The sequence below is a fragment of the Rhinoraja longicauda genome, chromosome 17 (genome assembly GCF_053455715.1).
Source record: "Rhinoraja longicauda isolate Sanriku21f chromosome 17, sRhiLon1.1, whole genome shotgun sequence".
Classification (NCBI taxonomy): Eukaryota; Metazoa; Chordata; class Chondrichthyes; order Rajiformes; family Arhynchobatidae; genus Rhinoraja; species Rhinoraja longicauda.
The window spans coordinates 20,588,196-20,615,630 of record NC_135969.1 but is presented as its reverse complement, the minus strand read 5'-3'; the positions used below and the strand labels follow the sequence as shown (position 1 = coordinate 20,615,630).

Genomic DNA, 27,435 nt, shown 5'->3' with positions numbered 1-27,435 from the left:
ATCGCAAAAAACATACCCGTTGCCTCTTAACCATTTTCTGCACCTGCACATTAGCCTTCAGTGACATTTAAACAAGGACAACACCCTTCATCACAGTTCTGGACAGTCCTCCCTTAAACGAGGTTGTAGTCCCCATCTTCCAACCTTTCTCTTTGAGGAAGTTGCATTTTTTAGCTGCTTTTTCTCGGTAACTGTAACAACATAATGCAGTAACACGATATTTTGTACCCTGGTATTTTTCACTTTACACCAGCTTTTGCACTGATGTATAAGTTCATGGGTCATAAGAGTAGAATTAGGCCATTCGGCCCATCGAGTCTACTCTGTCATTCAATCACGGTTGATCTACCAACTCCATTCTCCTACCTTCTCCCGGTAACTTTTGACACACTTACTGATCATTTTAATTTATTGTATTATTATATTTTAATTTGTGTTATGGCTTTGATGGGCCTAGTAAGAATTTCATTGTTCTGTTGTGGGTGCATATGACAATTAAACATCCTGATTCTTGAGACCATCTCCATCCAGTAAATAGAGAATGCTGAACTACCGAAATGCAGTAGAAACAAAGAACTGCAGATGCTGGTTTATACCATAGATAAAAAAGTGCTGGAGTAACTCAGTGGGTCAGGCAGCATCTCTGCAGACAAAGGATGGGTGACGTTTCGGATCGGGCCCCTACTTCTTCAGACTGAAAGGAGAGAGATGTTTCCTGCCTCTAATGTGTCCAATCCCCTAATTATCTTATATGTTTTAATAAATGCAGTGGCTTTACTTCCAGCTGCACAGAGATCAATGCAATGTTAGATATTAACTCTTTAGATATTTGTAGTAGACATTTTGAACTGTCTACTGCAAAGTTAATGAAAGAAAAGCAACTTTTAGGTTAGTTACCAGGATGCTGCTGATTTGTAGATTTTGCACTCTTGGCAGAACACCCTTCGGCCCGTTGAGTTCTGCACTCCCGTTTCACTCTTTTTCTGTGATTCTGGGCTGGAGACTGAGTTGACTCTTTCCTCTTGGCCATCTCTGAGGCTCAAGCAAATTCGGATAGGATGCAGTGTGCGGATCGCAGCCTCTTATGATACCTTCCGTAATTTCGTCCAATATTGGATGACAAATAAAGCTATCTTGAATCTCTTGAATCTTGAGTAATGCAAGCTGAGCGATGCCACCTCTTGTGTTTCAGACTGCAACAGCGGGCAGGCTCCCCCGGGCATGCGCAGCGCGGCGTCCTCCCGGCCGCTGGGGGCGCGCTGCGGGGAGGACCGGCGGCCCGGTCGCCACGCTGCCTCAGCGAATAAACGGAAAACACCACGCCGACACCCGGCCTCGGGGGAGCGGGTTGGAGGGGGTCGGGAGCGGGTTGGAGGGGGTCGGGAGGCGAGGTCAGAGTTTGCGAGGCTTTAAATCGCGGCTCCCGCCCGGATGGGCGATACTGCGCATGCGCAGAGAGAGTCTCGCGCGAGTTGCCCCGGGAGACGGAGAATGGCGGAGGAGGTGGAGCAGGTGAGGGGGGAGAGGAGTGAGGGAGAGGAGTGAGGGAGAGGAGTGAGGGGGGGGGAGAGGAGTGAGGGGGGGAGAGGAGTGAGGGGGGGGAGAGGAGTGAGGGGGGGGAGAGGAGTGAGGGGGGGGAGAGGAGTGAGGGGGGGGAGAGGAGTGAGGGGGGGGAGAGGAGTGAGGGGGGGGAGAGGAGTGAGGGGGGGGAGAGGAGTGAGGGGGGGAGTGGGGGAAGGGAGAGGAGTGGGGGGGGGAGAGGAGTGGGGGGGGGAGAGGAGTGAGGAGGGGGAGAGGAGTGAGGAGGGGGAGAGGAGTGAGGGGGGGGAGAGGAGTGAGGGGGGGGGAGAGGAGTGAGGGGGGGAGAGGAGTGAGGGGGGGGAGAGGAGTGAGGGGGGGGAGAGGAGTGAGGGGGGGAGAGGAGTGAGGGGGGGAGAGGAGTAGGGGGAGAGGAGTGGGGGAAGGGAGAGGAGTGGGGGGGGGGAGGAGTGAGGGGGGAGAGGAGTGAGGGGGGGGAGAGGAGTGAGGGGGGGAGAGGAGTGGGGGAAGGGAGAGGAGTGGGGGGGGGAGAGGAGTGGGGGGGGAGAGGAGTGAGGGGGGGAGAGGAGTGAGGGGGGGGAGAGGAGTAGGGGGAGAGGAGGAGGAGTGAGGGGGGGGAGAGGAGTGAGGGGGGGGAGAGGAGTGAGGGGGGGGAGAGGAGTGAGGGGGGGAGAGGAGTAGGGGGAGAGGAGTGGGGGAAGGGAGAGGAGTGGGGGGGAGGAGTGAGGGGGGGAGAGGAGTGAGGGGGGGGAGAGGAGTGAGGGAGGGGAGAGGAGTGAGGGGGGGAGAGGAGTGAGGAGGGGGAGAGGAGTGAGGGGGGAGAGGAGTGAGGGGGGGAGAGGAGTGAGGGGGAGAGGAGTGAGGAGGGGGAGAGGAGAGGAGAGGGGGGAGAGGAGTGAGGGGGGGGAGATGAGTGAGGGGGGAGAGGAGTGGGGGGGGGGAGAGGAGTGAGGGGGAGGAGTGAGGGGGAGAGAGGAGGGAGGGGAGAGAGGAGAGGAGTGAGGGGGAGAGAGGTGAGGGGGGAGTGAGGGAGAGTGGAGGGCTCAGTGCAAGGGGAAAGTGGGTGGGGATGGGGGGGAGGGAGTAAGGGATGTATGGGAGGTTTATGGGGGAGTGTGGAGAGACGGGGGTGAGTGCAAGTGGGAAGGGGGTGGGAGGAAGGTAGGGAGGGGGGTGAACTAGAGAATGGGGAGGGGGAACCCGGGAGGGAGTACCAGTGAGGAGGGAGGAAGTGGGTGAGTGTGAAGAGGGGGTGAGGTGAGCAGGAGGGACTGAGGGAAGGGGTGAGGTAGGGAGTGAGTGTGGGAGAGAGAGAGAGGTGTGATGGAGGTGAGGGGTGTGTTTTGAGAAGCTTGGGGAGGTGGGAGTGAGGGGGAATGGAGAGAGGAGGGATGGGGAAGGAGAGATGGAGGGGAGGGTGTGTGACAGAAGGAGGGGAGTGGGGGGTGAAGATATGGGGAGATGAAGGCATGAAGAAGGGTGTTACGGGAGTTGGGAGACAAGGTGGGAGTGGGAGGAAGAGGTACTGTGCAAACTAACGTCGTCAAAGGCTGACAACCCATGGACCTGATAGTTTGCTTCTCTATGATCTTAAGGAAATAGCTTCAGAGAGTGAATGGGCTGGTTTTAGTCCATTAAAATTCTTCAGAATCTGGAGAAATCTCAGAGATGGGAAATTTACAAGAGAGGAGACAAACTGAAAGGGAGTTAAGCCAATTGCCAATTAAACCGATGCCATTCGGCCCTTTGAGCCCGCCATTCAATGTGATCATGGCTGATCACATTGTAGTAGTGGACATTGAAAGTCGTGGAATTCATTATGAAAATAATAGGACATTTAGAAAGTGGTACGACATTTGAGAAGTCTGCATGATTTTATGAAAAGGGAATCGTGTCAAAAATCTTTATCCTTCTAATACATCCTCAAAGAAATAGATTCTTGATTAGTATGAGTAATAAAGGTTATGGGGAGCAGGCAGGTGAATGTGGCTGAGAGGAAAAGACAGATCAGACATTATTGAATGGCAGAGTAGACTTGATGGGCCAAATGGCCTAATTCATTTCCTAAGAACTTAATTGTGGGCAAATGGAATATAACAGGGCATCTTTGAAGGTTATTCCATTTGGAAGGAAATTTGAAACGGAAAAATATATGTGGCAATACTACAAATCTGTAGTATAACATGATCAGGGGGCGGTGGGGTTTTGATGTATGAACCATAAAGGATTGGTATGCCAGTATAGCAGAATTAGGCCATTTGGCCGATCGAATCTACTCCGCCATTCAATCATGGCTGATCTATCTTTCCCACTCAACCCCATTCTCCTGCCTTCTCCCCCTAAACCTTGACACCTTTGCTAATCAAGAATCTTCATTCTCCGCCGTAATGATCTGGAGCTAATTGAGTTTACCATGATTCACAAATGAGGATTAATAAAAGAGTTGAGGGAAAGGAATCTGCAAAGGTATGTATAAAGAGGCTGCATTGCTCTGCAGAATGTAAACACAAGGAACTACAGATGCTGGTTTACGAAGAAAGACAGGAAAATTGGGAGTCTTGCTACAGTACACTGGAAGGAAACTGAGAAGGGGGAAGTGTAATGGAAAAGAACAAACAAAAAAAAGTGCTGGTGTAACTCAGCGGGCCAGACAGCATCTCTGAAGCAATGTTTTGGGTCGGGACCCTTCTTCAGACTGGTAGGGGGAGGGGGAAGAAAGCTTGGAAGAGAGGTGGGGGCTGGACAAAGTCTGGTAAGTGATGGGTGGATACAGGTGAGGAAGAGGGTGTAATTTGATGGGAAGAAGACAGAAGGTTGTGAGATGAGGAGAGAAGAGGTGAAATGTGGGGATATAGGTGGAAGGGGAAAGGGTTGTTGTTGGTTAGTTACCTAAAATTGGAGAATTTGAATCTTTATACCGTTGGGTAGTAAGCTACCCAAGCGGAATATGAGGTGCTGTTCCTTCAGATTGCATGTTGCTTCACTCTGGCAATGGGGGAGGCCGAGAACAGAAAGGTCCTGGGCCACACTCATCCCTTCCGACACAAACCAGCCCCTCACGATGTACTTTCCCCAGCAACCACAGGAGATGTAATGCCTATACATCCTCCCTCTCATCCATTCAGGGACTCCAGCAATCCTTCCAGATGAGAGGTTCACATGCACTTCTCCAACTTCACCCACTGCATTTGATGCTCCCAATGTGGCCTCCTTTTTCCCAGTATGACAAAGTGTCGACAAGGTGACCGTTTTGCCGAATGCTTGTGCTCGGTCTGCCAAAGCCTGGTGGATCTCCAGGTTGTTGACCATTTTATCTCCCTTTCCATTCCCATACCAACCTTTCTGAGTTATTCCAGCATTCTGTGTCTTTACTTGCTCTGCAGAATGTCATTAACTTGGACAGTGGCCACCATCTACAATAGTTCTGTGACATTCTACAGTTAAAGTATATTCTGTCCTTAATAAATCTGGGTCAGTTGTAGCTAAGCAGAATATAAGGAGCAAAAGAGGCCATACATCCCAGTATGTCCAGTGCTACCTCGTTTGGAGTGTTTTCCTTCACAGTTCTCAGCTTGCTATTGTGATTCCGCAAAGTTTTTCTCCAAATACATATCTGCCTGTTTTTTTTAAATTACAGTGGCAATTGTTTCCACCACACTTTCAGAGACGACCCAAAATGTCGCCTGTCCATGTTGCCTAAGTGATGCTGCCTAACCCGCTGAGTTACTCCAGCACTTTGTGTTTTTGGAACTTGAATAGATCCTTGTATGTAGACATATCCCTTGGTACTTCACAAGAACATTATCAAATATCCCACAAGCTTTCTTAACGGATTTAACAACCTGTCACCTTCAAAGATATATGAATAAACATGCTCACAGTCCCTCTACTCTTGCTGTCCTTCAGTACCATTATCTTTTAGATTATACTGCTTTACAATGTCATCTCCCACAGAACATTACTTAACAACTTTCTGCAATAAATTACATTCTCCATGAGTCTGCAGCTTTGCACTGTAGGGTTTTTGAGATTTATTATGCTCAGCACTATTTGCTGCATTGCCAAGCTTTGCACCTTCTTACTTCAAAGATGGTGCTCTCTTTACCCATCCGAGTTAATTATTGTAGGAAAAATATCACTGGAGATGAAGAGTCAAGAGTGTTTTATTGTCATATGTCCGAGATAGAACAATGATATTCTTACTTGCTGCAGCGCAACAGAATATGTAAACATAATACACTGTAAACAATATAATAAACGAGAGAAAAAAAATCATTGTGTATATATACACACACACAAGTACACACATATATATATATATATACATATACACACACACATGCACACATGTACACACAAAAAACAAACAATAGTAGTTCAATAATAATAATAATAATAGTCTATGTAGTTCAGGGCTTATTTGAGGTTGTGTTCAATAGCCTGATGACTGTTGGGAAGAAGCTGCTCCTGAACCTGGACGTTACAGTTTTCAGGCTCCTGTACCTTCTTCCCAATGGCAGGGGTGAAATGAGTGTGTGGCCAGGATAGTGTGGGTCTCTGATGATGCTGGCTGCCTTTTTGAAGCAGCGACTCCGATAAATCCCAGTGCATATGTGTGGCTACTCAGTGTGTCATTGATCTCTTAACTAAAAACTTTCAATGTCTCATCGGCCATTCTGCTGTAAATAAAGAGGCCCAAACTGTGGTGTGGTCCAGGTATGGTCTAATCCGACAACGTAGCAAGAGGGTCTTGCAACTCCACTGCAACACCCTTGCAAATAAGCTAACATGCCATTTGCATTCTGTTTGTTACCATGTCATGTTAAGAGTCTTGCAGCACAGAAACAGGACCTTTGGCCCAACTTATGCTGACCAAGATGCCCATCTAATCTAGTCCCATTTGCCTGTTTGGGCCATATCCCTCTTATCCTTACCTTTCCATGTTCCTGTCCAAGTGTCTTTTAAATGTTGTTACAGTACCTAAATCAACTATTTCCTCTGGCATCTCGTTCTATTTCCCCACCACCCTACGTGTGAAAAGTTGCCCCTTGGGTTTGTTTTAAATCTTTCCCCTCTCACCATAAACCTATGTCCTTAGTTCTTCATTCCCCTATCCTGGGAAAAAGACTCTGCATTCATTGTCAATTCACTTTGTGATTTTATACCTCTAAAATCTTTGTATCCTTCTCTACACTCTTTTCAGCTCAGAGGCATCTTTCCTATAGCAGGGTGATTAAAACTGAATGCAATATTCCAAATGCAGCGTCACCAAAGAACTATACAACTGTAACATTCCAACTTCTGTATAGAATCTGAAGAAGGGTCTCGACCCGAAACGTCACCCATACCTTCTCTCCAGAGATGCTGCCTGTCCCGCTGAGTTACTCCAGCTTCTTGTGTCTACCTTCTATATTCAATTTCCTGACTGATGTCACATTTCTACTTTTTATGAACCAGCACACAAGATGCTTCTTGTTTTATTTTTTTATTTCCACCAAAAGTAATAACCTCTCATCTCCTTGCTTAATCTATATTCCTTTCATCTTCCTCAAAGCACGCTTTCCCTCTCAGCTTAGTATTGGAGGCAAATCGAGACATGTTACACTTCCTGTTCAATTTGGCAGTAATTCATGCAAATTGTCTCGAACTGCTGGCCTGGTACTAGATCCATCTGGCACGTACCAACCTGAAAAAGACCTCACTTTATTCCCATGTTGTTTCTGACTAGTCATCTAACCACTCAAATATGTTGCTAAACCACTCAAATATGTTAATCGTAATCCCTTAAGCCTTTATTTTACTTGACAACCTTTTGTGTGATCTTTATAAAATGCCTTTTGGAAAATCTTTATAGCCTATAAACCTGTGTCGGGAGGAACTGCAGATGCTGGTTTAAACCGGACAGACACAAAAAGCTGGAGTAACTCAGCGGGTCAGGCAGCATCTCTGGAGAAAAGAAATAGGTGACGTTTCAAGTCGAGATCCTTCTTCGGACTGAGAGTCAGGGGAAAGGGGAATGAGAGATATAGATGGTACTTAAGAGAAATGAATGGAAGATATGCAAAAAGCAATGATAAGGAAATGTGGGGCACACAGGCCATTGTTGGCTGAGGGATAGGTTATAGTGAGTATGCAGACAGGAACTCGCACAGAGCGACTGTAAAATTAGTACGACGACTTGGATGGGGGAGGGATGGAGTGAGAGGGGGTGCAAGTGTTACTTGAAGTTAGAGAAATCAATATTCATACTGCTGGGTTGTAAGCTGCCCAAGCGAAATCTGAGATGCTGTTCCTCCAATTTACATTTGGCCTCACTCTGACAATGGAGAAGGCCCAGGACAGAAAGGTTAGTATGGGAATGGGAAGGGGAGTTAGTGTTTGGTAACCAGGAAATCACGTAGGCCGTGGGGGACTGAGCGAAGGTGTTCCGTGAAATGATCGTCGAGTCTGTGCTTGGTCTCGCCGACATCTACCCTGCTGGTGTACATCCTCAAAAAGAAAGGCTTGGATATATCAAATGCTGTTTCCTAGTGATATGTATATAAATGCTTTTTATCTGCGTGTGATTACATTTATGGGCCTGTGAAGCTACAGCAAGCAAGAATTTCATTGTTCTGGTGTTGGCACATACGACAATTAATCAAACACTTGGCTCCTTTCAAAAACCATGTTGACTGCCTATTCATGATAGGATTTTCTGAATGTCTTTGAACAGTATATTCTAGCAGTTTCCTGATAACTTATCTTAGTCTACAGTTAATAATTATCTGTCATTGGACTCTTGGCTTCCGCAAGCTTTCAGGTATATGGTGAAAACATTGTAAATTGGCCATTCATATTTAAAACAGAACAGTACATCATGGGACCTGCCCCTGTGGCTCAATATTTGTGCTGAATATGATGCCAAGCTAAACAAATTTCCTCTGCTTGTACATGATCTTTGTTCCTCCAGTCCCTGCATACCCACATGCTTGCCCAAAAGCCTCGGACTCCACCATCCACAACTGCCTCCACCACCACCCACCTTAAAGCTTTTCCCTCTAGTCTGTAACATTTCCATCCTGGGAGAAAGGTTCTGCCTATCTACCCTATCTATACCCCACATAATTTTATATACTTCTATCAGGTCTCTCTTCAGCCTCCGACGCTCCAGAGAAAACCTAACTTAGTTTAACCTACCGAAATTAGTTTAACCGACCTAACCTGTGATGACAGCCACCACAGGTGCAGGGAATAATGGTTATAATTGCAATGGAATTCAGTAAATTGCATCCCATCCAATAAGTTTTCTGAACCATCTTACCCCTGTTTCTTCCAAAAAGACATTTATTTTACTATTTGCCCCATCACCTCTTCTGCAGATTCCTTGCAATCATGTTTAGTTCCTGGCAGAATGAGCTATTCCATGGAAGGATCTTTTACCAGTTGCCTTTAATTCTGTGACATATGTCACTTGCTTCAGCAACATGGCCCTTTGTTGCAATCCCTTGCTCGTTCTAATTCTTAATCAGTGTTCTGTTCCCTACTTGTTTCAAGCACTGTACTTTATTACCACCTTGGTAAATTTACCGTACCTGTTCTGTCCATGGTGATCTGTGTGTCATGTAGCCTTGTAGTTGGTTAGTGCCCTGACTTGCACATTCTGCAAGTTTTAAACATGGCATATTCATTGCGGTGATATTATTTCCTACTTAACGCAATTCATATTTTGCTTTTTGACCTTGGACTATTTTACTGTAGAGTTAATGTGTGCTATATTTACCTTAACAATTTTGACCACACAACAAAAAACAAAATCAATAAAACACGACATGTTGCAACAACGATATATAAAATCATTAAGATACATCAGGAACTGTTTAACATAGATTATATTTTAACATGTTTTACAGTTTAAGTCACCTTTCACACATACAAATGCTTGTTTAATATCTCAGCTTTTTCTTCCTCATTACCCACATTTAGTTGTGCTACATTTTTACATTTTGCCTAAAATAATTCTAATCTGCTTGTATATTTCTTGATAGTTTGTTTTCCTACTTTTTGCAAGACTAGTTTGGTTGAATCAGTGATGATGAGTAATGTTTTGTGATTCATAATCAGTCAGTATCTGCCAGAAATCAAATGTATTTTAAAAAGCTGCTGTGTTCTTTCACTTTTCTGTTTTCTGTCTTGGATTCAAGCAGAGGCAGTCTCTTGTGTTTTTCCGACTTTAATCACCTTAACTTTGAAAGTAACACCTTTGATTACATAGGCACTACACTCTGGAGTTCCCTCTCAGACCGCCTCCTGTTCAATTCACTCAAGGTGCAATAAAGAGCTTTCTCTTTGACAAACTTGGTCATCTACACAAATATCCCATTTTGCTTCCCAGTGGTGAATATTGTTTGCTCATACTCTTGTGAAGTGCATCGGATGTTTTCCTGTGTTAAGTTGTACAAATACAAATGGTTAATACCAGGCTTTCTAGGCAACACCACATCAAATCTCCCTAGATTACAAATGTAGAGCAGCTTTGTGACATGTTGGTGGGGATCAAGGATGGAATGCCAGAGACCCTTGTAACTTTCTTTCTCTCATCACGTCGTTTACAAAAGATGAGGAAACAAATTAGGACCACTGGTTCAATGAACAGTCACAGAGCTATACAGCACGGAAACAGGTCATTCAGCCCACCTTGCCATACTGGACTAGTCTTACTTGCCTGCATTTGGCCCATAACCCTCTGAACCCATCCCATCCATATATCTGCCCAATTGTCTTTTGAAAGTCCCAATTGCATCCGATTCTATGGCTTCACCTGTCAACTTATTCCCGAGGACCTCAGAGGGTAGTTCCTATCTGGAACGTGCTGCCAGAATAAGCCATAGAATTGGATGCAAATATGATTTTTATAAGACATTTGGATGAATATATGGATGAGAATGGTTCAGGGGGAAATGGGTCAAATGAGACTAGCCTAATCTGCCAACTTGGTTGGAAAGGACATGATGAATAGAAGGGCCTGGTTCCATGCTATACATCATAAAACAGTTGCCCCTGAAGACCCTATTAAATCTCTCCCATCTCACCTTAACCCTATGCCCTTTTAGAATCCTCTGCCCCTGGAAAAAGACTGACATTCACTTTATTCTGGAAAAGGTTGTAATTTTTTTTAAATCCTGCTCTTGGAAGCAGAGTTAAAATAAATAGGGGGAGAAAATTGGGCAGATATACTGACTCAGACATCAGCTCAAACCGTGATTTAACGGAGTGTATCTGGAGCGTGGAAGATTACCAAGCCTCTCTTGCGTCATCATCCTTCAGGACTGCATGCCAATCACTTCTCGAATGCAGTGCAGGTGACTTTCAATTATTAAACGTTGCAGATGGTGCCTGTTCTATTACCAGAAGCTGTGTCATGTGACTGATCCCACAGAGTATTAATTTCCTTTGTATTTGCAGTGGATCCAGTTACTAAGAATTAGATTGATCAGATAGAGAGGTCATTTCTAAATATAGCACTTCCTGGGCTGTAATGGTATTGACCAGTTTGTGTGCCGTGACACCACATCAATTGAAATGACGAGGTAATCTGAAAATGGGTTTTTGCAATGCAATGTAGTAAATATCCAGATAGGTGCTGCATATTGCATACGGGTTATAGTTTTTAAATGCGCTCACTAGATGGTGCTGCAGACTCAAATGTCGTAGCAGCAGATTACACAGAGAGAGTCATACAGCACGGAAACAAGTCCTGTGGCCTAACTCTGCTTACATAGGCCCATCTAAGCGTATCCATTTGCTTCCCTTTGGCCCATATCCCTCCATGTATCTAACACCCCCCCCACCCCATAATATTGTTATAGTACCTGCCTTAACTACCTTTTGGGCAGCTCTTTACATACACCCACCACCTGTGAAAAAAGTCCCCATTGAATCTTGCCCCACCTTAAACCTGTGTCCTCTAGCTCTTGATTCTCTCACACTTGGTAAAATACTCTGTGCATTCACCCTATATATTCGCCTCGTGATTTTATAGACATCTATAAGATTATCCCTCAGCCTGCTCTGCTCCAGTTTTTGTAAACACGTTTGAAGAAGGGTCCATCCTGAAACATTGCATATCCATTCCCCCCCCTCCCCAGTTGCTACCTGACTTGTTGAAATCCTTCAGCTCTTTCTATTTTGCTCAGGATTCCCGCATTTACTACCTATTGCCTTCATTTATATGGCAGTTCATCGCTCAGAATCAAACACCTGGGAATGAATGTCAGCAACCTGTAAGCTGTAGCCTTACAGTGTCAGTAGGAAGAGAAGCCATATCATTGTTTCCTTGACCATGGTGTAGCTATTTTGTAAAAATGTAGGGTATCTGTCCGTACGAAGGAAGTTTTGGTTGGGACTGTTTCCCGCTTCCCCATTCGGATGAGCCACCATCAGAGATAGTTGACGCAGGAACAATAACAACATTTAAAAGACTTTTCGACAGGTGCATGGAAAGGAAAGGCTTAGAGTGATATGGCCAAATGTCAAATGAGACTAGCTTAGATGGGGCATCTTGGTCGGCATGGACAAACGTTGAACAGTACAGGAACAGGACCTTGAGCGCCCAATGTTTGTGTGAACATGACACCAAGTCTATCTCTTATCTGCCTATACATAAACTGAATCCTGCTGTTATCTGTGTATCTATCTAAGATCGCTTAAATTCCACTATCATAAATGCCACCCCCTAAGCGCATTCCAGGCTCCCAACACCCCTATGTAAAAAAAGAAAATTTCCCCCCACATCCACTTTAAACATTGCCCTCTCACCTAGGAGCTATGCCCTCTAGTTTTTTTTAATATTTCCATTCTGAGAAAAAGGTTCTGACTGTCTATCCTAATCTATGCCTCGCATTTTATATACTTCTGTCAGGTCATCCCGCAGCCTCAGGCGTTCCAGTGAAAACAATCCCAATCTGTACAACCTCTCCCTTTAGCTAAAACCACGTCATTTTTCCTACTACTCCTCCACGTAATTCATGGATCCTTCCGGTAAACCACTCCACGCTTTCTAAAGCTAAGAAAGGGTGGGAGGGGGGAGGGGGTGGGGGTGTTTAATCCTTATCAAGAAATGATGGGTAGTAAAACTACTTTCGTTTGGATTGGGATAAACATGTCTGAAAACTAGAACAAGGGAACTAGCAGTCCGATATTTGGTACTGAATAATAAGCCATATTCTAAGCAATGCAATGATTGTTGAGCATTTATTGAATAACAATCATTATATGATAAGCTTAATGTAGTTTTGAAAAAGGACTAATTGATTTTTTTTTAGTAAAAATCTAGAAAAGACACAAATTGCTGGAGTAATTCAGTGGGTCAGGATTTAACATCAGTCTGAAGAAAGGCCTTGAGCCGAAATGTGGCCTATCCATGTCATCCAGAAATGCTGCCTGACCTGCTTTTACTCTAGTACTTTGTGTCTATTTTTGTAAACCAGCATCTGCAGTTCCTTGTGTATCCTAGTAAGTTTCTAGGTTTGATAAAGATGGCATCCATTCAACATACATAGTCTCTACAGTGAATTTGTTAAATCCATTAATGGTGCCACCACTCTAGTGCCTAATAAAAATAATTTACTTTGATACAGAGCCAGATTGTATCTATAAAGAGCAAAGTTCTAATTCCCAGAAATTCCTTGGATAATCTAAGCACAATATAAAGACCAAAATAGTACGTTATTTGTAGGGAAATTTGAAGAAACTCCCAATTGATATTGAAGTCAGCAAGGAATTATAATAGAAGGGCAGGAGGGATGGCGCGTGATCTTGCCCCACTGAACTTACCTCCAGTACCTTGACTGGGATTATAGTATCTGACTTTTTACAGGATATTAGGGTGGGTGCAGACTTTAAGTGGCTAAATGGCCTGATTTTCTGCAGCGTTCCAAACTCGTAGAATCGGACTCTGTGCTGGTGCCCTGGTGTTCCACATCAGTAACCCCCTATTCTCTCCCCACCGTGAACATCATGCTTCCAACTGTATATCTTCTAAAGACCACCAGATAATTTCCACCTCCTACCCGAATACTTTGATCTACGTTGTTATTGCCCACCATTCTCATCCGGCAGCCTTCTCGCATGTCATGTCATTCATCCAGAGCTTTGTGACTTGAACCCTACTCCACTACGGTCATAAATCAATCTGTGTTTGTTGACCTGCATTGGCGTTCACCACGCATCTGGTTAAAATATTCTCATATTATGCGTTCACCCTACAACGTTCTTGTGCTTGTTCCAGGCCCGCATCAATCTGGGAAATTTGTGCTCTTCCAGCTCTGGCTTCTCGTGTATCCTTGATTTCTTTCATGTCATTGTATCTTCAGCTGCTGACACTATACACATGTCCCAAATCATTTCTATGCATGTGCATCTTATATTGGTCTCTGGGATGTTATAGCGTCATACAGCACGTAAACAGGCCTTTCAGCCCAACTCGTCCATTATGACCTAGATGCCCCATCTATGCTGGTCCCATTTGCCTGCATTTAGCCCATATCCCTCTTAAAACTTTCCTATCCATATACCTGTGCAAATGTCTTTTCAATGCTGTTACAGTACCAGCCTCAAGTACCTCCTCTGGCAGCTAGTCCCATATATCCACCACCATTGAGTGAAAAAGTTGGCACTCAGGTTCAAAGTAAATCTTTCCCATTTCACAAACCTATGTCCTCTTTCTTAAAATTTCCCAACCCTGCTTAAAAGGCTATGTTTTCACCCTATCTATTCCCTTCATGATTTTATACATCCCTATAAAATCCTACGTTCTATCTTAACATCACTCCTGTAAAGTGGCCTGGAAAGTTTTATAAGCACTGTATAAATGGAGGTTGTTATTTCAATGTATTATCATATTCCTAATCTATTTTTCTATAAACGCTTTAATGAAACCTCTGTGACTTCTCTGTAGCTAAAGATGTCAGGTCCTATGCTTGCCTTGTGATGTTCTGGTTTCTGCTCTTTCCACCTTAGCCCCAAACTACCAACACCGTCGAGGAGCCTCTTGACTTGATCAGGCTTAGTCTGGATGAGCGGATTTACGTGAAGATGAGGAACGATCGAGAGCTTCGCGGCAGACTACACGTGGGTAGCCAGTTGAACTCTTTCAATGTTGTGAACAATTCGGTTCTTTACGGGTTGTCAGGCTGTGGTTATTGACATACTCCAGGGATTAATGCTTGGCCCCCAGTTATTCTTGTTCCATATCGATAATTTGGCTGAGGAATCAAAACATCTGACGGAGGCACAAGGATGCTGGAATCCTGAGCAAAAATCAAAGTGCTGGAGGAATACAGCAGGACAGGCAGCATCTGTGGAGGGAAATGGAGAGGTGATGTTTCTGGTCGGGACCGTTATTCAGATTCTTGTCATCTAGGGCGACACGGTGGCGCAGCGGTAGAGTGGCTGCCTTTCAGCTCCGGAGATCCGGGTCAACTCTGACTATGGGTGTTGTCTGTGCGGAGTTTGTACGTTTTTCCTATGACCGTGTGGGTTTTCTCTGGGTGCTCCGATTTCTTCCCACACTCCAAAGCCGTGCGGGTTTGTAGGTCAATTAGCTTCGGTAAAAATTGTAAATTGTCCCTAGTGTGTAGGATACAACTAGCGTACGGGGTGATCGTTGATTGGTGAGGCCTTGATGGGCTGAAGGGCTTGTTTCCACGCTGTAATCTCTAAATCTATCTATATACTAAAACTCTTGTTTGTTTGTTTGTTTGTTTGTTCCTGAACTACAGCCAAAATAGCGCGACAATTTAAGACCCACCTTACTCACCGTTGTCCCTTTGGTGCAAATGGAAGAAGTTTCATTGAAATCGGTGTTATATTTTTTAAGTTATTCACATTTTTAAGTTTTAATCTATCTAGGGAGGGGGAGGAGGGAGGGAGGATAAGGGGGGGGGGGGGGTTGAGGAGGATGGAGTGGGGGAGGAGGAGGGAGGGGAAGGAGAGGGGGTGGGAGGAGAGGGTGCTGCACCAATGCAGGAGCGGTTTGGGCTCAACGGGCCCACGGTCTAGTCTAAACGATCTTTCCAAGTTGCTGCTGATATTAAACTAGATATGATTGAAAAGGGGATGTGAAGAAGCTTTAAGGGGATCTGAAAACATGGCAATGCATTGTGGAAAAAATGTGATCACCAGTTTGTGAGACAAAACAGAAAAGCTGAGTCATTTCTAAATGGTGAGAGATTGGGAAGGATTGCTGTCATGGGGACCTGGGACTACTTGTACTCAGATCGCTGAAAACTGGCGTGCATGTGGAGCAAGTGATTTGGAAGGCCAGAGGAGTGTTGACATTTAATATGAGGATTTAAATACAGGAGCAAAGATCTCTTACCGCCGTTCTCCAGTGCTTGGTGATGCCACACCTGGAGTATTGAGTATAGTTTTGGTCTCTCTCTGAAAACAGATAGCAGTGAAGACTTAGGTTGATAAAGATGACTTAAACACAGAAAAAACAGAATATGCAAGCAGGTCAGGTGACAGGGTCTTGGACCTGTAAAAATTAACCATGTTTATTTTTCAACAGATGCTACCTGACCTGCAGCGTGTTTCCAGTATTCTCATTTATTCACTGCGTAAGCTGAATTTAGAACCACACAGCATCGAAATCATTCATGCCGACCAAGGTGTCGCATCTAAGCCAGTCCCACCTGTCCACGTTTGGCCCATGGTGCTCTAAACCTTCCCTCTCCAGGTTCCTGTCCAAGTGTCTTTTAAACCTTGTTATTGTACCTGCCTCAGCCATTTCCTCAAGCAGCTAAATCCATAAACCCACCACCCTCTGGGTGAAAAGGTTGCCCCTGTTAAATCCTTTTCTCTCTCACCTTAAAATATGTATTGTTTTCCAACTTGTGCGAGTGTAAGTTTGCACCCCACTTTGGTGGTTAATATCTGAACTCATAATCCAGTGAATGTAGGTTCGGGTATCAGCATAGTCGTTCATCATAAAAGGCCTATTAAGTTGTGAGTGTCTTCCAGGGACACAAACATGTAATCATTAATAAAAACATAACATGCTGGAAAAACACAGCAGGTCATCTACAGAAATCTCTTCAGATCGAAGAGCCTTCAGAACTGGGAAAGAGGAATAACATGTGTTTTTGGTTGCAGAAAGGACATGAGAAGGTCAAAGAGTGAGGTCAGGTTTACTCAGTTTGCAGAGCTGTGTGGTTATTAGGTTAACTTAAGGCAGCTATAGGGTTGGAGAGAGAGAACACTGAGAAAGGGACATGTGAAACCAGTCAGAGCTCTTGTTGAGAACTGAAACCAGAAGGTGGTTGTTGGGAGATGTCCAGTAGATCAGACAGTATCTGTGTCTAGAGAGCAATACTGAACTAATATTACTGATGGATAACCTTGCAACAGAACTTAATCCAACCTGGCCTATATGCGATTGCAGTCACTTGTCAGTTACATTGACACTTACATGCACTCTAAAGTGGACTAGCAAACCACTTAACCTCAAGCAAACAGGAGGGTAACGTGGAACAAAGAAATAAGCTGCTGGAGGAACTGAAACGGCATTTTCCCTCCACAGATGCTGTTTGCCTCACTGAGTTCCTCCAGCACTTTGTTTTTTGTTGTGCACTCAGGCATTTGCAGTCTCGCGTGTCTCCGTTGGACAGTAATGCAGTCCTTGCCAGGTTATGGACATCCAGAATGTGTATAATTGATGCTTTGCTTTCTATTAAGCCTAAAAATGTTCCAGCGGGGCTTGTGTCAGCGCAGATTAACAGTGCCACATATGACATGGCCGGAAACAAAACCTTGATCTGTTCAGGCCGCAGGAGAGGCAATTTAATAGTGTCCAGGAATTGAAACCTGAAACCTGGATTTTTTGTGTCGCAGACACCCCAACTAATCTCCCGGGTTATCTCTGAGTGCAGAGATAACATCACTGTGTGCAGCCTGGTATGATAAGCTTCGGTGCACGGAGAACAAGAACTACAATGGTCCAAGAGAAAAGGAACTTGCAGGAAAGGACACGCAGGCAGCATCTCTGGAGAACATGGACATGAACAAGAACAATGGACAATGGAGGACCCGGCATGGGGGGAACCACTGTGAGGAAGACGAGGGGGGGGGGGAGAAAAAGGGGGAGCAGGCGCAGGGATACTTTGTAACTTTGTAAGCGCCCTTTATGAGCGACTATTTGCATACCTTGGGTATGCAAACAAATAATTTTACTGTACTTGTCACGTGACAAGAAAGTATTCAATTCAAGTGACATTTCAGGTTGGGACCATTATCCAGACTGATTTAGATGGGTTCCGAGACGAAACGTCACCTATCCATGTTCCCCAGAGATGGTACCTGACCCGCAGTTACTCCAGCACTTTGTGTCCTTTTGTGTAAACTAGATCTGCAGTTCTGTGTTTCTGCAGGTACTTTCAGAACCGAGATTGTTCTCCTTGGAGAATCGAAGGTTAATAGAATTTATAATAATAATAACTGGCATTTCTATGCGTCATTCAAAATGTTCTAAATTGCTCTGTGAAGCTTCAAACAAATCAAAGTAATTGCCCTGTGAAGCTTTTGTCAAACATAAGAAGTATTGGGACAAAGCACAAAGTGCTGGAGGAACTCAGCCAGTGATGCAGCCTCTGAGGGGAATGGATAGATGACATTTCAGGTCATGATATTTCTTCAGACTGATGGAGCAGGGGGGAAGAAAGTTGGAAAGAAGAGGTGAGAAAAAGCCCGGCAAGTGGTAGGGACTTGGGTGAGGGGGGCTTGGCAGATGGATGAAGAAAGTGACAAAGGCTGGACGACAAAAGGGTGTCGGATAAGGGGAGAAATGTAAAGTTGGAGGGAGGGATATTGGGGGATGGGAAAGAGGGGATATGGGCAGCACGTATGAAGGAAGGGAAAGTAACAGGGTGACTGCGGAGGGATATTGGGACAAATGGGTGCATGCTGGGTTGGAGACAGGAAACAGAGAGGGTGTAGCGCCTGGCATCATTTAAAATTGGAGGATTCAATGCTCATACCCTTGGCTTGTAAGCTACTGAGGCAGAATATGAGGTGCTGTTCTTCCAGTAGAAGTGTGGCCTCTCTCTGGCAAAGGAACGGCCCTGGACAGAAAGGTTGCTGTGGCGAAACAAAGGACTGCAGGTGCTGGTTTATACTACAGAGAGACAAAGTGCTGGAGTAACTCAGTGGGTCAGGCAGCATCTCTGGAGAAAAAGGATGACAGTGGCAATGGGAAGAGTTAAAATGGTTAGTAACCGGGAGATCCAATGCTCTTGGCAGATCGAGTGCAGTATTCGGAAAAGCAGTCACAGCCATATCGGGAGCACTGAATGCAGCAGACAAGGTATGAACAGGTGCCGGCCAGAAACATTGTCTGTCCATTCCCTCCACAGTTGCTGCCTGACCCGCTGAATTCCTCCAGCACTTTGTGTTTCCCTCAGGATTGCAACATCTGCAGTTCCTTGTCTTCATCTATGGCAGAGATTGCTGGTCGTGCAAAGCCTTGCCCGCAACCACAGACTGTAACCGAAGCAAGTTGTCAAAATGGTTAAAGAAAATCAGATGCAAGACGAAGGAATATTTTTTACATAGTGTTTTATTCTGTGAGCTGACTGAAGCAGGCTGGTTAGTCATCGTCACTCGGGACTTGGTTAAAATTGCACAACTGTGAGAGCAGGGTGAGTGGAGCAAATTGGAGAGATCTTTCCGGGAGTGGGCGCAGAGCTGATGGACCACATGGTCTCCCCCTTGCCCACTTCTCGTTTATGTGCATACTTGGAGGCATCATGTTCTCTTCACCAACCTGCCCTCCCTGCACAACCACAAAACTGAATGGAGTTTGCACATTCTCCCTGTGACCGTGTGAATTTCAAGAGAGTCAAGAGTGTTTTATTGTCATGTATCCCAGACAGAACAATTATATCCTTACTTGCGTGAGGGTTAGGCTTCCTCTCACATCCCAAAGACGTGCGGGTTTGTAGGTTAATTGGCCCTCTGTAAATTGCCCCTAGTGTGTAGGGAGTGGTTGCAAAAGTGAAATAACATTGAACTAGTTTGAACGGGTGAGTTTCACCCAGACTGAGAAAGAGTCCGACCCGAGACGTCACGTATCCATGTTCTCCAGGGACGCAGGCTGACCTGCTGAGTTACTCTGGCACTTTGTGTACTTTAGTGTAAATCAGCATCTGCAGTTCCTTTTTCTGCCTCCAAATCCATTCTCAGGATGCAGACATCCCAACACCAAGGTTCTCATTACGTTCCGCTGTATCTGAAGGGTGAGCCGTATTGACTGTAGGCCAGTCACCAGACTCCTGAAGCAAACACCCCACCGTGGCAAGCAGTTCCCAGGTGGGGCAGTAAATGTTCAGGGGTATCCTCCAAACTTCCTCAAAACGTTAACACCATTGCTCCTGGGAATTCTACCCCAAACGTCTAGGACGTCTGTAAGCATTCTGAGTCTCTCTGGAAGCAGATGGAGGCCAAACGCAAACAGGGGAAGGGGTCACGATAATCTAGATCACTCATTCACCTGTCCACCCACTTCACTGTGACACAACATGCAGATCCTCCATAGGATGACTCAACACTCACTGTAATGGAAATAAGTCATCCTTAACTCCAACTACCTGCTGAAAGCAATTCCATAATTTGGTTATATAAGAAAATAACTGCAGATGCTGGTACAAATCGATTTATTCACAAAATGCTGGAGTAACTCAGCAGGTCAGGCAGCATCTCGGGAGAGAATTCACAAAATGCTGGAGTAACTCAGCAGGTCAGGCAGCATCTCGGGAGCGAATTCTCGACCCGAAACGTCACCCATTCCTTCTCTCCCGAGATGCTGCCTGACCTGCTGAGTTACTCCAGCATTTTGTGAATAAATCCATAATTTGGTTATACGCTAAATGAATAATTGGGAGTTTTTAAAAATAGAATGCATTAGTCCATGGTGATTTACAACGTGTCGCGCAGCTGAATTAAGTCCGTCAAAGGAGTCACCTTGATCAAGATCAGCAATGTTCTGCTGCAGCATTGGGTGGAAGTAGCAATCAAATCATTTGTTTAAAACCCCTGCCGCCTGTCCTGTGGACAGAAGTAGATTTGTTTCTTTAAAGCAGTGGTCCTGATTTATTTGACTAAACAATCTTCCCGCATGTTATGAGCAAAGCCACTAGTTTCACGTTCGGATGAGAACATAATATTATTTCCCACAATGGTTTTTAAACCCTGGATTCCCACGTGATTTGCACATTGGATCAGGTTCCCAAATTTATGACGATTGGGAAAAAAACTCTGTGTGTTGGAGGCCAGGAGCACATCTAATTTTACTGCCATTTCCTGTGAGGGCTGATTTTGTTGAAAGCTTTTCAGAAGATGATACACCCAAAGGCTCATCATGCTAACATTTTGGGGGAAAAAATAATTGCAAGGTATCTCCCGTCAGAATATTGAATTCCTGCGTGTGCTGACTTCAAAGTTACAAAAGCTAAGGTGCCATGTAATAGAAGGGCAGTGGAAAGAGTAAATTAAATGTTTGTGTGTAGGAAAGAACGTTGTCTGCAACATGAGGATAGAGAGTGTGGTGCAACCGATGAAGTACTTTACATGTAGCCGCTCTCACCATAAGGTAAATACAGCAACTAATTTGCAAACAGTGTGATCTTATAAACAGCACTGTGTTAATCAGCAGAGTCTCTTTTTTAAATGATGTTTGAGGGCTACATATTGATCAAGACGTCATTGTCCTTCAGGAAAGGTAGCGTTGGGTGCCCATCTGAGGGGGCCTGTCTTTTCTGGAAGGCAACAGTAGAGTCACAGAGCTAGACAGCACCAAAACAGGCCCTTCAGCCCAACGCATCCATGATGACCAACATCCCCCAATCTAAACTAGTCTCATTTGCCTGCACTTATCCCTCTAAACCTTTCCCGTCCATGTTTCTGTCCAAATATATTTAAAATACTGTTATAGTACTTGCCTCAACCACCTCCTCTGACAGCTCCTTCCATATACCTACCACTCTCTGTGTGTGAAAGTTGCCCCTCGTGTTCCTATTAAATCTTTCCCCTCTCACCTTAAACCTATGTCCTCTGGCTCTTGATTCCCCTACTCTGGGGAAGGAGATTCTGTATTTGCCCTATCTATTCCCCTCATGACTTTTCTCCCTGGGATGGTACTAATTGATCTTCCATGGTGAATCATCAAGAGTCATGTGAGGCCTGATGAAGCAGGGGCAAGGATAATGGGATCTGACCATGCAGACGTCATTCTGTATTGTTCTTTTATCATTTTCCTACGATTCGTTCATCTGTGCATATTTATGTGAATGACAGTGTTGTTACCAAGCCAAGAAACACCCTTCTCCTGCCCGTGGTGGCAATGCAGAAATCTCCCAGCAGATGGCTGACAAACACACACAGTCAGCCACCATTATGAATGTGAGCATTGGAATTTATAATGCCTAGGTTAGCAGGCCTGTGTAGATATAATTAATCATGTGCAAAATCTGTCATTGTTTCTTCTCAACTCAAGGTTAGATTGCAGGCCACCATTTTGAAGCATGCTCTTTGTAATCACAGGCATACGATCAGCACTTGAATATGATATTGGGAGATGTCGAAGAGACTGTTACAACAGTGGAAATTGATGAGGAAACGTATGAGGAGATATACAAAGTAAGTGCAATGCTCTTCCCTCTGCGCATTCGAGTTAGTTGTTGTGGCAGCTTGGGATCTCATGGACAAGCTTCATGTTGGACAGTACTTGTTCTGACCCCCTCCCAAGCTCTTTGACTTTATTCTCTGTTGCACTGGTCAGAACAATATTGTGACTACCTAATCTGCCTCTCCCACCTTTCGTAGAACTGTAGAACACAGGAACACAATGTCCATGCCGTACATGACTAGATTCCTCAGCCTGCACATGATCCCCTATCACTCCATTCCCTGCACATCCATGTGCTGATCTAAAATCCTCTTAAACGCCACTATCGTATCTGCCACTATCGTATCTGCCACTACTACCACCCTATCTCTGTATATATTTTAAAAATGCTCCGTACATCTCTTTTAAGCTTTACCCCTCTTACCTTAAAGTTATGCTCTCTAGTGTTTTGACATTTCCACCCTGGACAAAAGTTTCTGACTCTCTACCCTATCTGTGCCTCATAAATTTATATACTTTTATTATCAGATCTCCCTTCAACCTCTGATGCTCCAGAGAAAGCAATCTATGACTGTCGAACCTCTCCTTATAGCTAATACCCTCTGATCCAGGCAGCGTCTTGGTGAACATCATCTGTACCCTCTCCAAACCCTCCACATCCTTCCTGTAATGGGGTGACCAGAGGGCAGAGTCATCCTTTCCCTCGCACCCTATCCAGTTGCTGCCAATTGCCTGCATCAGCAAAGGCCTGGGAACAGAAGTGGCTTGTATTGCCAGTATGTAGAAAGCGTATATTAACTTGTTTGTCATTCAATTTATCAAAACTCTGGGGACTTGACCAGGTATGAATTAGGAGCAGTACATCCCTACTCCTGCCATTTACTAAGGTCGTGGCCAATCTGGTTGATTGTAATCTCAACTCCACATCCCTGGCAACTCCTGGTAACCTTTCACCCATTTGTTTATTGAGCACCTATCTAACTCTAACAGACTTGGCTTCCACATCCTTTGAGAGAAACAAGTTCACCTCGTTTGTCTTCAATGACTTCTTGTTTTTAAACAGCAATCCCTAATTTAAATTTCCCCCTCAAGAGCAAACATCCTCTCCACATCCAGCCTGTCAAGTAACCTCTGATCTTGTGTTTTCATCAAGCCATCTTTAAATTTCCAATGTCCACCAGACACTAGCCCAGCCCACACATTATTTCCTCATAAGATAAACTGCCCATCCTAGCACTGATAAAAGTAGAGAGTTATTTCTCTTGTCAGGAGAGTCTAGCAGTAGGGGGGGACATAGAATCATACAGCACAGGCTTTTCAGCCCAACTCATCCTTCCTGACCAAGATGCCCCATCTAAGATAATCCCATTTTCCTGCATTTGGCTCGTATCCCTCTAAACCTTTTTTTATCCATGTACCTGTCCAAATGTCTTTTAGAGTTGTCAATGTACCTGCCTCAGCTACCTCCTCTGGCAGCTTGTTCCATATACCCACCACAAAAAGTGACCCCTTGGGTTCCTATTTAATTTTTTCTCTGGTTCCTGAATCCCTTACCCTGGGAGAAAAACTGTGCATTCACCCTATCTATTCCCCTCATGATTTTACACACCTCTACAAGATCACCCCTCGGTCCCCTGATCTCCAAGGAATAGCCTTCCTAACCTCTCCCTATAGCTCAGGCCCTCGAGTCCTGACAACATCTTCATAAATCTTCTCTGCACTCTTTCCTGCTTAATGACATCCTTCCTTTAGCAGGGTGACCAAAACTGGACACAATACTCCCAAGTGCAGCCTCACTAACATCTTGCACATCTATAACACAATGTCCCAACTACCATACTTAATCTCATGACTGATAAATATCTGCTTGCGACACCACTTTCAGGGAACTGTGTACTTGTACTCCTAGATCCCTCTGCTCTACAGGGAAAAGTTGGGGAGGGGATGTGGGGGTGATAGTATCAGAATAAAGGGGAGGGTATGAAGTAGAAGATCTGCCATGATAATGTTGGGACAGGCCTGACTCATCCTTATTTCACCCTATGGCCCTGTGAACAATGAGTCAAAGTTACTCACTGCTGACCTTGGATGGTTCCACAAATACCTGCCAATTTCTATGGTGAGATCTTCCCCTTTTCTAGTCCCTGGTGCTTTTGTGAGCAGTTGAAAGATTCCTGGCACCCAGGAAGTCTGATGCCATCAAGCTCGTGGAGCAGCAGAAAACAATTTCATAACTTCATAAGTCATAGCAGCAGAATTAGGCCATTTGGCCCTTCGAGTCTACTCCACTATTCAACCGTGGCTGATCTATCTTTCCCTCTCAACCCCAATTCTCCTGCCTTCTCCCGTTAACCTTTGACACCCTTACTAATCAAGATATCTCACAGCCTTTTTTAAAATGCGTGCAGTGTATAAATATTAAATGTATTAAAATAAAAACTGAAGCATCATGAGCATATTTACAGAAAAAGTATTTATTTTATTTGGGTCAGAAATTTTGCTAAGCAGTAACGATGGCATTAAGCTAAATTGTATGTGGTGTAACTGAGCTGGGGGTTTCAGTGCATTTAGCGACAGGCGTGGTTTGTACGTACCATGAATTCGGGTCAGTTCCAGAGATTTCCCTTGATTGCTGTTGATCACCAAATCACTGGCAACGTTGCCAAGTGTTCTCTCTTTCATCAGTGCTAAGAGGGGCCTGGAGTACCTAATTACCTGCTCCTGGCTTATTTTATTTGGGATTTTAATGCTGACCTGAGCTCTTTGGATGACGAAAAAAACTTGATTTCAGCTGTACTGCAGGACGTCAGAATTCACTTGACTATAGAGTCATACAGCATGGAAGCAGACCCTTCGGCTCAATTCATGCAAGCTGACCAAGGTGCTCATTCCGAGCCCATATCTATCTAAACCTTTCCTATCCATGTACCTGTCCAAATGTTTTTTAAATGTTGTTGTTATACCTACCTCAACTATCTCCTCTGGCAGCTCGTTTTACACCGATCAGTCAAAACATTATGACCACCTGCCTAATATGCTGTTGGTCCTCCATGTGCCGCCAAAACAGCGCCGACCCGCCAAGGCATGGACTCTACAAGACCCCTGAAGGTGTCCTGTGGTATCTGGACACATTAAAACATGAGCAGCAGATCCTTCAAGTCCTGTAAGTTGCGAGGCGGGGCCGCCGTGGATCGGACTTGTCGATCCAGCACATCCCACAGATGCTCAATCAGATTGAGGTCTGGAGAATTTGGAGGCCAGGGCAACACCGTGAACACTTCATCATGTTCCTCAAACCATTCCCGAACAATATGTGCAGTGTGGCAGGGCGCATTATCCTGCTGAAAGAGGCCGCTGCCATCAGGGAATACCATTGAAGGGGTGTACCTGGTCTGCAACGATGTTTAGGTACGTGACACGTGTCAAATTGACGTCCACATGAATGGCTGGACCCAGGGTTTCCCAGCAGAACATTGCCCAGAGCATCACACTCCCTCCACCGGCTTGTCGCCTTCCCACAGTACATCCTGGTGCCATCACTGCCCTCGTGCATCGATAAGCCTTGGGCGCCCAACACCCTGTCGCCAGTTTGTGGTTTGTCCCTCCTCGGAGCACTGTTGGTAGGTACTCGCCACTGCTGACCGGGAGCAGCCCACAAGCCTTGCCGTTTCAGAGATGCTCTGACTCAGTCGCCTGGCCATAACAATTTGGCCCTTGTCAAAGTCGCTCAGGTCTTTACTCCTGGCTATTTCTCCTGCATCCAACACATCAACATCAAGAACTGACTGTTCACTTGCTGCCTAATATATCCTACCCCTTGACAGGTGCCATTGTAACAAGATAACCAATGTTATTCACTTCACCTGTCAGTGGTCATAATGTTTTGGCTGATCGATGTATATACGTTCTACCCTCTGTGTGGAAAACGTTGCCCCTTGGTTCCTATTAAATCTTTCCCCTCTCACGTTCAACCCATGCCCTCCAGTTCTTGATTCCTCTACCCTGGAGGGTAAAAAACCTCTATCTATTCCCTTCATGATTGTGTACACCTCTATGAGATCACGCCTCAGCCTCCTGCGCTCCAGGGAATAAAATCCTAGTCTGCCCAACCTCTCCCTATTGCTCAGACCCTCGAGTCCTGGCAACATTCTTGTGAATATTCTCTGCACACTTTCCAGCTTAATAACATCTTTCCTATAAAAGGGTGACTAAAATGGCGCACAATACTCCAAATGCGGCCTCACCAATGTTTTGTACACCTGTAACATAACGTCCAAACATCTATACTGAATTGGGGACATAAAGAACTACAGATGCTGGAATCTTGAACAAAACACAAAGATGCTGAAGGACCTTAAACGTCACCTGTCCTTTCCCTCCTGGGATGCTGCTTAACCCACTGAGTTATTCCAGCACTTTGTTTTATTTTTTAATACTAAATTCCATGACTGATGAAGGCCAGCATGCCCAAGAGCCTTCTTCGCCGTCCTGTCTACTTATGGGCCATTCTTAGTCACGTGTGTGACCTCGCATGGTTACACACGTGACCAGTCATATTTGACCTCTGACCCTAAACAAACATTGCCAGCATAACATTAAAATTTCACTTGATAAATTTCACTTTGAAATATATAAGTCATATATACAGTACAAAACAATATACCTGTAATGCGTTCAGAATTAGAGGAGATGTCTTCCACAACTTTTCACATTTTTGGTCACACACCTGGCTTAAGAATGGCCCTTATGATGCATCTTTCGAAGACTGTGAACCTTGTCAAAGAATAGCCCTGTAAACTATAACAATCCATGGCTTTTAAGCTGGGAGTGGACAGGTGAACAGCATCTGACATGTGGTGCCGAAATGGTTTGGGGCTTTATGAAAAGGAACCTGGTTGTTTAAAGATTATTTCATCCATGATCTTTTCCTTTCTCTCCCCAGTCCACCAAGAGAAATATTCCAATGCTGTTTGTCCGTGGGGATGGTGTTGTTCTTGTGGCTCCTCCACTGAGAGTCGTTTAACCCCAACCAAAGTGAACACTGTGGACTGAGCTTCAACATATGGCTATGATTTTCAGTTGATTGAGACGTTATTGTTTTTATAGACCTTATTTCAAAGTTACATCACACAAGGCTGAGGCCTGTAGTTTATTTTTATAAAAGTGTCCAGCTTGGACTCTTGAGCGAAGTGAAGTGTTTCTGTTGGATTTAATAAAGATCACCACCGTTTTCTGTG

The 27,435-nt window shown here is 44.8% G+C and overlaps 1 protein-coding gene across 1 annotated transcript; it reads left to right on the top strand.

The window, feature by feature from the left end:
- The first annotated feature begins 1,463 nt into the window (after positions 1–1,463).
- lsm3 (LSM3 homolog, U6 small nuclear RNA and mRNA degradation associated) lies at positions 1,464–27,435 on the top strand. Its single transcript, XM_078413856.1, has 4 exons — positions 1,464–1,512; positions 14,539–14,649; positions 22,114–22,209; positions 27,141–27,435. The coding sequence occupies exons 1-4, from the start codon at positions 1,492–1,494 to the stop codon at positions 27,219–27,221; spliced, it is 309 nt and encodes a 102-aa protein (XP_078269982.1). The 5' UTR covers positions 1,464–1,491; the 3' UTR covers positions 27,222–27,435.

Bases quoted from the DNA above. Each gene is read 5' to 3' on its own strand.
- lsm3 (XM_078413856.1), top strand. From the start codon at position 1,492: ATGGCGGAGGAGGTGGAGCAG. The intron at 14,650-22,113 runs GTGGGTAGCCAG...TTGTAATCACAG, and splicing joins AGCTTCGCGGCAGACTACAC to GCATACGATCAGCACTTGAA. The intron at 22,210-27,140 runs GTAAGTGCAATG...TTCTCTCCCCAG, and splicing joins CGTATGAGGAGATATACAAA to TCCACCAAGAGAAATATTCC.